This window comes from Rhea pennata, chromosome 13, assembly GCF_028389875.1.
Source record: "Rhea pennata isolate bPtePen1 chromosome 13, bPtePen1.pri, whole genome shotgun sequence".
In the NCBI taxonomy this organism is placed as follows: Eukaryota; Metazoa; Chordata; class Aves; order Rheiformes; family Rheidae; genus Rhea; species Rhea pennata.
In genome coordinates this window covers 22,528,348-22,537,836 of record NC_084675.1, presented here as the reverse complement: position 1 = coordinate 22,537,836, position 9,489 = coordinate 22,528,348, and the positions used below count along the sequence as shown (strand labels likewise).

Below are 9,489 nucleotides of genomic sequence, written 5' to 3'. Positions count from 1 at the left end.
GTCTCTCTCTGTCTCTCCTTTTTTGGGGGGTTTTTTGTTTTTTTTTTTGTAAAAAAAAATAAAGAAAATAAAAATGAAAACATCGAACTCTTTGGCTTTAAGTAAGAAAGCGTACAAAAGGAATAAAAAAAAGAAAAAAAAAAGAAAAAATCCCAAAAACCAGACAACGCGAAGTCAAACCACGTGACGGAAGCTCACCTGTAAACTACCTTGCTAGCTAGCCAAGAACATACCGGACTCACCTCTGCTCCAAAGGATATCCAAAAATGAGAAAGACCCAAACGTTTCTCCACTGCCAAAGTTCGTTTCGCGCCGCTGCCGGTTCCCGCGCCGTTCTGCCGGCCGGGCCGGCGCGGGGCGCCCGCGGAGCCGGCGGCGAGGACGGACACGCGCCTCTGGGGTCCACGAGCTGCTGTAAAGACGAAGCAAAAAAAAATAAATACAAATAAAAAAACCGGAGGAAGCGGAAAGGAAGCCCCCGCTGCGGGCGGGACGCGGGCCCCCCTCTACCTCGCCCCGCCGGGCCGGCCGCGCCGTGCCGCGCCGCGCCGCGCCGGGGAGCTGCAGCTGCAAAGACGCCCTTCGTTCCCCTCGCTCCGCGACGACGCTCTGCGGACGGCGCTCCGCGGCTCGCGGCCGAGCGCGGCGCCGGGTGGTTTCTCCAGCCCCGCGGTGGACACGGGCGCTGCTCGGTTGCTTTCAGATTCCGGCTTTTCTTTTCTTTTTTTTCCGCTCCCCACGTCGGGTTTTTTTGCAACGATTCCTAGGAGGAAAGGAAAGGAAAGAAACCAACGAGGACTTCCTCGCGGAGCGGGAGGAGAAAGACGATGTAGATTATTTTGTATTTCTTGCATCATTGTATAAAGCGCAGAGGACGGGAGTGCAATACGGAAAGTCCCACGGCTCCGAGAGGAGGGAAGCCAGAGCGCGCCCCGGCACGGCCAGGGCGGGAATGCTGTACGTTAATGTGAATGTAAATAGTGTCTGCAGAGGTCCAAAAATAATAATAATAATAATGATAGTGATAATAATAAGAGACATTTGCCAAATAAAAGATGATGAGAAACCACTGGAGGATGTGACGTTTAGGAGCTAGGATTAACCGAAAAGAAGCAGAATTCGTGTGCTCGCTAGGAGCTTTAGTTTCCGGATTTGCAAAACCATCCTGTGTGTTTGCTTTAGAGAAGAAAGAAGGGTTTGGGGTCGTGTGGTGGCTTCGCCAGGCACGAGTCACCGAGAGGCCTGGCCACGGGTGCTGTGTTCGAATCTCCCTCCTGGTGTGCCCCTCTGCTGTGGGGCTGTGCCGCGCCGTGCCGTGCCGTGCTGTGCCATGCCATGCTGCACCGCATCGTGTCACGCTGTGCTACACCATGCTGCACTGTGCCATGTCATGCTGTGCCATGCCATGCCATGCTGCAGCATGCCATGTCACACTGTGCCATGCCGTGCCGTGCCACGCCAGGCTGCACCATGCTATGTCATGCTGTGCCATGCCATGTCATGCCGCGCTGTGCTATATCATGCTGTGCTATGCTGTGCCATGCCGTGCTGTACCATGTCATGCTGCACCGAGCCGTGCCATGCTGCACCATGCCATGTCATGTTGTGCCATGCCACGCCACGCCATGCCATGCGGTGCTGCACCTTGCCGTGTCACGTTGTGCCATGCCATGGCGTGCCGCACTGCACTGTGCTGTGCCATGTCATGCTGTGCTGTGCCATGCTGCACCGTGCTAGTCCATGTCACGCTGTGCCCTGCTGCGCCGTGCCGTGCCGTGCCTGGGGCTCAGAGCACGTTGCAGCAGGGCCCGTACGTGGGGCACCTCCGAGGCGGTGGTATTGGTGTGCTGCCCCAGCGCTGAGCCTCGCTGCTGGGGCTGGGGGCAGCCCGGTGCTGCTCCAGCCAGCGGCACGGTGGCCCCAGCCGGGTTTGCTGTGGCTCTGGCTCAGATCGGGCACGGGCGATGGCCAGGTTGGGCACAGGCGCGTTTGCCTGTTCAGCTGTTCGGGATGGAGAGGCGGCGTGAGGGTCCCTGGGCATCCCCCTCGCTGCAGCGGGATGCCGAAGGGGACCCGGGCGTCCCTGCGCCTTGCACCTCCCCGGCGCGGGTGCCACGCTTCCCGCACCGTGGGAGCTGCGAGGTCTGCAGCCGGGCCTGGCAGCAACCTGCCACGTGCCGTCGTGCCAAGGCCAGGGGGCAAAACCGCATCAGCCACGTCACTCCCGTGCCGGTGCCGCTGGGAGCACCCGCGGAGCTGCGTGGGGATCTGGCAGGCCCCTCCGAGCGCCGGTGACAAACGCCCTCGCCAAAGGGTCCGGCTGCAGCCTGAGGTCCAAGAGCAGGGCTGCGTGCACCGCAAGACGTCGGGGCAGGGCTGCGCGCGCCTGCGACTTCCTCCCTGCCCGGGGCACGGCTGCACGCAGCCCCGAGCCCTCGGGACGAGGCTGCCCGAGAGCTCGCGCATCCCCGGGGCAGGGCTGCCCGCGCCCGAGATCTTGGCCATCCCCAGGGCCGGTTTCTGGGCAGCTGCGAGCGGGCGCCGGCAGCCCGGGGCGAAAGCGGCCGGTGCGGCTGGAGCTGTCGCTGGGGCTCGTCTCCATGCGGGTGCAGGCGGCGGCGCGGGGCGCGCGCGGCCCCTTCACCCCCTCCGCGGCCCCGTCCCTCCGGGGCCGGGAGCTGACCGGGGGCCCCTCGAGTGACTGTTCACTTTATTTATGGTGTGGCATATGTAATATTGTCTATTTTTCTTACGTTTCCTGAGAAGAGGTAATATATAAGAGTATTGCAGATGCGCCTGCTGCGGGGCCGCCTGCTCTTCTTGGTGTCTGTTCCTTTTCCTCCGCTCCCTGCCAAGCGTGTCCGTGCGCCGGCGCGCCGCCCGCTCCGCGCCGGGCCCTGCCTCTCTACCTCCGCCTCGCCGGGAAACCGCAGACGAGAGCACTTACACGCAGATTCTGCTCTTGTTTCACTTCCTTTCTGTTTTGCTTCTTTTTTTTCCTTCTTTTTTTTTTTAATAAGAATAATAAAAATACCCTACAGAACCTTGCATTGAAACCAAAAGCTGAGGGAGGGAGGGGACAGGCGGTGTGGCGCCAGCAGACGGCCAAACCAGCTAGACAGCTTTAAAGTGTAATATTTCCAAAAAAAAAAAATAGTGAAGAGGGGAGGACAGCGGCTGTGCTGGAGCCGCGGGAGCCGGCCCGGCAGGGTGGCTCTGGCGGAGGGGCCAGGGCCGGGCGCGGGGACGTGGCGGTGCCGGGAGCGCGGGGCCGGAGGAGGCGGCCGGAGAAGGGAGGCTCTCAGCGGGCTCCTCTGCTCCTTCCTCGCATTCCCAAACCGAATCCCAGCGGAAACCAAAGTGCCCCGGGCTCCCCCGCGCCGCCCCGGGGGAAACGCTGCGGAGGCGTCCTCCCCCGGCGCCGAGCCTCGCCGGGGCTCCGCTCCGTCCTGGCCGGGCACCCGCGTCCCCGCCACCCTCCACTCCCTCCTCCGGCTCGTGGCATCCCCGGAGCAGGGGCCGGGGCGCCCACCCTTCTCCTCCGGGATCTCCCGGCTGCCCCGGCCCCGCGCTCGGGTGCCCCAGCTCCGGGGGCGGGAGGAGCCCGGCACCCGCGGGCATCGGCTGGGCTCGGCGTGGGGCCCCGGGGAGCTCCCGGCGGGCGGCCGGCCCAGAGAGGTGACGTGATAGGACTTTCCTTCGGCATGCTGTCCCCCCCTTGCTGTTCCCTGCTTTCTCTAAGTGTACTGTATGTTTGACCTGTGGAAGATGTAAACTTTATGATTCAGGTTATGTCTGTTCTTAACTCTGTATCTGTGTAATAAAGACAATTTAATATCAACCAGAGGGCTCTGCTTGTGCTGGGCCCCTCGTTCCCCGTGCCCGCACCCGCCGCGGTGTCTGTGTACTCTGGGGTTGGTGGCTCCCCCCACCCTGGGCCCTGGGAGGGGGTGTTCATGGCGGGTGGTACTGGTGCCTGCGTTCAGTTCACCCCCAGGATCCCCAGTCCTGCAACCTGTTTCCAAAGGGACTTCTCCTCCCTGCTATGTTGCACCCCACCTCAGGGTCTCCTGTTGTTCGGGGGGTCCACAGTGCCCAGGGCAGAGGTGGCGGGGGGGCGGGGGCAGCAGGATACAGTCCTCTGGAGCGAGTTGCAGCCCACCAGCATCACTGCAGTGCCCCACTCAGAGGAACAGCCGCGATGCCCCCCCAAGCCTGGCCACCACCGGCGGTGGCTGCACCAGGGATCCCGAGGCCCACAGGAGCCGCATTCGCCCTGCCTGGCCCAGATGCGCACCAGCGTCCGCGGCCGGGGCGCCGCGGGGCCTCGAACCCGCGACCCCGGGGACGCGGCCGGGAGCGGGGCAGCGACGCCCCAGCCCTGCCGCCAGTGGGCGGGGCCTCGCGGCGCGCCGGGCTCTGATTGGCTGCCGACGTGTGATAAGCGGCGCGCCGGCGGGAGAAGCGCACGTGGCAGTGGCGGGTCTGCACGTGGTGCCGCTCCGCTGCTCCCGCCGGCTCCGCGCAGCATGTTCGGGGCCCGGGCGAGGTAGGGCCGGGGCCCGGCTCGACGGGTGGTGGTGATGGCGGCATAAGGCAGGTCCTGGGTTGGAGGGCTTTGTGGTGGTGGGGGGGTGCCACTGGGATTGAAGCTGGCTCAAGAGGAGGCGCTGGGGTTCCAGGCTCGTGGCTGGAGCAGGGTCAGCTTCCCTCTCAGGAGGAGGGTTTGTCCCTCTGGCAGCCCAGCCCAGGAGCTGAAGCCTGGAAGAGAATAGGTCCCCCTGTCATGGGGTGAAGCAGGACTCCCTGCTGCTCTCCCCTCCTTACAGCCTGAGAGCTCTTCTCCTGGGTCACATTTTGCCTCCTTTTCCTTGACATCAGTGAGGTTACAGTGCTTGGGCCTGGCTTTCCAGTCCATTCTGTAGCCTCCCATGCTGGGAAGTGGCTCAGTATGTGTGAACTAGAGAGCCTGCCTTAGGTCAGGCACCTGCAGTCCTGGAGTCTTGCTGCAAGCCAGCCTGCATCTCTGTGAGGGATCTGCTTGGGTGTGGCTGTTCTTCTGTCTGGAGGAAGTGCCCTTAAAGTGTTTGCCTGGCTGGTATTCCTCTTTAGACTCTGCATTAAATTACTCTTTGCTTATCAGTGCTATTCCTATGCAGCCCTCTCTTCCTGGACACTTCTGGGATCTGGTGGCAGGACCCACCATCCTTGGCAGCAGTGGAGGAGTCCTGGGATGTGACAGAGATGGCGGCTCTGCAGAAGGCTGCAGCAGAAGACTTGGGCCTGAACCACCTGGAAGGGGACAGTGCAGAAGAGCTGGATGTGCAGGACCCAGTGAGTGTTTGGCTAAATGTGGAGTCGATTTTCCTTGTTTTTCTAAGAAAATGGAAGACTTTCTATGCCTCTGTTGAACCACTCTCCAAAGTTAAGAATAAGAGTTATCTTGGGCCTCCTGTTGTTAAAATCCTTAAGCTGAGCAGCTGAAATTGTGTTGTCACTCTCCTGCTGCTGAGCTTTCCCCACTGAGCTGTTTGTCTGCCTGAGCTTAAGTAAATGGCTCCTGTTCATCACCAGTTTAAATCTCTGATTCCATCTGGCAGTTCCAGTGCTGTGGAGGCACCTCTGCTCTAGCAAATGCTGTTTTGCAGGTAAACACAATAAAAGAAGTGTTTTTTCTTTCTTTTTTTTTTTTCCTCTCTCTCTAATGGAACTAGGAGCTGAACTTGCCTTTCTTGAGGCAGGCTGTTGTCCCCAACACCCACCCCACCCTTGTCCACCAACCTGGGCGCAAACCACTGGTGAAGCGGCACATTGCGCAGTGCTGTAGCATTGCAGTCTAGGGTGAGGAGTGTGGTGAAGGTGTCCCTGTTTCGTATGCTGCTCTCACAAGTCTTGATTTGTGTTTCAGGAGTTGGAGGCCATCAAAGCCAGAGTGCGGGAGATGGAGAAAGAGGATGAGAGGCTGAAGGAGTTACAGCTGGAAGCTGAGAGCCGCTTCATCATGAGCTCAGAGGCAGGTATGGGCTGTTTGTGGCTGCTGCTGTCCTCACCAGGAACACCTCTGAGGCACAGGGTGTCTATCAGAACTGCAGCGTGCAGCTCTGCCTCTCTTGGCAGTCTCTGGTGTCCTGTCAGCTGTGGGCTGGATGTGTAGGAAGAGTCAGGGCCTGAGCAGGACATGATGCTGAGGCAGGTTGTATTAATTCTTGCCTTCCACCTCTACAGGCCAAAGCTTGGTCAATTAATGAGTTGGCAGCATCAGTTGCCCTGTGTCATTTTTCATGGTGGGAGACGAGCCAAGGGGATGGAGCATGAGTCTGATGTAGGGGCATGTGGGAATGCTCAAACCTGAACGGGAGCCTGGACAAGGGGAGCTTGCTGTGCACTGGGACCAAGAGAGCAGGGAGCTCCTTGGTGGTGGCTGGGCGGAGAGCGGGGCTGCACAGGCAGCCATGCTCCCTCTGCGAGAGGGCTCCTGCTTCTCCACGCAGTGCTTCAGGGCAGACCTTGTCTCTGCAGGTCTGTTCCCAAAGACGGCAGAGGAGAAAATGGAGGTTGATCAGCGATCCATCTATGTGGGCAATGTAAGTGCCACATATGCTGTTCTGAGCCCCTGGAGCAGTGCCCACCAGCAGCTCTTTGCTTGGGTGGATGTTTGCCTGGGCTGGCTGGCTGGTCCCGTCCTGTGTGCTTTGCCACTTCCCCAGTCAATACTGGGAATATGGTTTGAGTCTTACCGCTCAGTTTCTGCCTCAGCCACTTGCAAAATCTGTTGTGTCAGCTACCCAAAATACCCCTGTGGGAGGGTGTCTCCTGGACTTGAGTTTCCAGACCAGGTGATTTGGGTGATGCTTCTGCTTCCCTGGGTTACAAACCTGCGTTGTGCTGACATTCTGGGGGGCATAAGTGATGCAGAGCCTTGGTGATTCTCAGCCTTGGAAGAGTCCCCTCTGGGTGAGTCCTTGTTGATCCTAGCTTGCTCCTGAGCCTCGGGAGACAGCGAGGGTGGGGCTGTGAGGTGTGTTAGCTAAGGGTTAGCTGGGCCCTGGTCTCGGCCATCTGGGTGGAGGCCCTTTCCTTGCGGGTAGTTATCACCTAGCAGCACAAATCTGGGTGTAGCGGTGACACCGGTGTACTAGTGAGGATTTCCCTGCTGTCGGGGGAAAGGGACAGCTTGTTCGTGAACAGTGCGGCTTTGGGACTCCCCTTGTGCTGAAGAGCTGAGCTGGGGAGGCTGGAGGAGGCTCTCGGTGGTGCTTGAGGGGTCAGGACTGTTGTTGCAGGTGGACTATGGTGGGACTGCGGAGGAGCTGGAGTCTCACTTCAACAGCTGTGGGCAGATCAACCGGGTGACCATCCTCTGTGACAAGTTCTCGGGACACCCCAAAGGGTCAGTGTTGTGTGTGGGGCCTGGGGTTGGGGTGGGCTGTCAGAGGGCACTGCCCTGGGTCAGACCTCGTGCTCCCCAGCTCTGGGAGCGGGCGTGTGTCCTGCCTTGCTCAGGGCTGTGATTTGAGGTTGTGCCTCTCAGTGCAGTTGCTCTGCAAACAGCACTGCTGGCCTCAGTGGAGGAGGTGGCTTCCTTCAAAGCTGCCAGCTCCAAGCCTGCAGCCCTTGATCTGGGACACAGCTGAAGCTCAGCTGGAAATCTCCAGTGCAGAGAAGGGGTTTGTGCTCTGAACTCTGCAGTGGGTTAGTGGGGTCAGTGTAAGCCCTGGCATAAGGCTGATGCCAAGTTACAAGCAGCCCTCAGTTTGAAAGCTCCTATGTGATTTGTAGGTCCTATAGAAAGAGAACTGCTGCTCTGAGTTCCTAGAAAGCAGCACATCATGGCCTGCAGCTGTGTGCAGAGAAGGCAGGGGTTTGTGCTGTCTGCACCTGAGTTCTGGTGTGGGCTGGGAGCCTGGTGTGCTCTAGGAGGCACTTGAGTCCTGTGCCCCTCCCCAGCTAAAAGCTAACGTGGTAGTTCATTTTTTGGTGTTGTGTGGAGGGGAAGAGCTTGACCTCCTTCCAGGCCAGGCAAAAAAGTGCTCTGGAGTGTATTAAACCATAGCCACTGCCCTCAGGGGAGAAGGGAGCTCTCCAGGCTGCTGCAGCTGGTGTTGTGCGTGCTCCCTCCCCACCTTAGCCCTAAAATCAGAGCTCTTCTGTAAGCGTGGGACTGATCCTGTGTGCCCTGGCTGCTCTGTCCCTCTCCTTTGCTGTTTCCCTGTGTGCTACATTTGCTGAGTTGCTCAGCACCGTTCCATGGTGAACAGTCCAGCACCAGGACTGTAAGCGGGCTCTGGTCCTGCTGGAGCAGCTTTGCTGATGGGAATCCATCTGAGCCATCTCCTGTGCCTGCTGTGAGTTGGACCAGCTGGCTTTGCAGGAGGCCTGTGGCTTCTCAGGACACAAGTGGATGGGGAGAGCTGGGAATGGGGTTGGTGGCAGTCACTCTGCTGGAGGCCCAGCCACCCTGTGGAGGAAAGGACCTGTCGGGCGGCTCAGCAGCAGGGCATCCCCACGGCAGCGCTCACCCCTCTCCCCTTGCAGGTACGCCTACATCGAGTTTGAGCAGAAGAGCTCCGTGAAGGCGGCGGTGGAGCTGGATGAGAGCATGTTCAGAGGTCGCGTCATTAAGGTAGGAGCTGATGAAGCCCCAGGATGGTGCCTCCATGTCTCCCAGCCCTGGTGGCGCAGGTGGCCGTGCTGACCCCTGGGGCTGGCAGCGACGGTGCGTCTGAGCTGGTCCTGCCTTCCAGGTGCTGCCCAAGAGAACCAACATGCCGGGCATCAGCAGCACCGACCGTGGGGGCTACCGGGGCCGCTTCCACGCCCGGGGAGGGCTCTCCCAGTGGGGAAGCTATTACGGAGGGCAGCGCTCACGGGTGCGAGGGAGGATGTACAGGTGAGCAGCAGCGGAGCCAGCCCAAGTGGACCCGGGGTGAGGTGTCTCTCTGCATGTTTTGGCCAAGCAGGCTCAAGCGGGATGTCTCCAGCATGCTGGGGATAACTGCCCCGGCCTGTGCTGTGCAGGGCTCTGTAACCTCCTGCCCTGGCAGGGGGAGGAGGCAGGAGACCCTGGCAGGAATCTCCTCCTGGAGGCCTGTGCTAGAAATGTCTCCTGCTGTCTTGTGCTGTTAGTGTCACCCACTGCAGGAGCCTGGTGGTTGGGTCCAGCTGGGCTCACAGGCCCCTCGCGGGCTTGTGGGCAGCCAAAATTGGAAAGGACAGAAGTGAGCAGCCAGTGTCCGTGTGGCAGATGTGTGCCTGGGGCACGTGGCACCTGTGAGAGCCCGTCTGTGCTGCTGCCCACCACCCCTCCTGTCCCCAGATGGGCCTGGAGCTGTTCTCCAGCACACCTCCACTGCTTGTGCCCTTGTGGCATCTGTGAGCTTGCTGCAGATTAGTGTCACTGGTGCCCTGGCCTCTGGGGGGCTGTGGGAAGAGATTTGGAGGCAGCAGAAGCACCTGGGAACTGGCTGCTGTCCCGCTGCGCTTGCCCTG

General features: G+C 60.1%; 1 protein-coding gene across 1 annotated transcript; it reads left to right on the top strand.

The window, feature by feature from the left end:
* The first annotated feature begins 5,244 nt into the window (after window positions 1-5,244).
* PABPN1L (PABPN1 like, cytoplasmic) lies at window positions 5,245-8,894 on the top strand. The gene is made up of 6 exons (XM_062586867.1): window positions 5,245-5,334; window positions 5,909-6,017; window positions 6,520-6,584; window positions 7,284-7,390; window positions 8,536-8,623; window positions 8,745-8,894. The coding sequence occupies exons 1-6, from the start codon at window positions 5,245-5,247 to the stop codon at window positions 8,892-8,894; spliced, it is 609 nt and encodes a 202-aa protein (XP_062442851.1).
* Window positions 8,895-9,489: the final 595 nt, after the last annotated feature.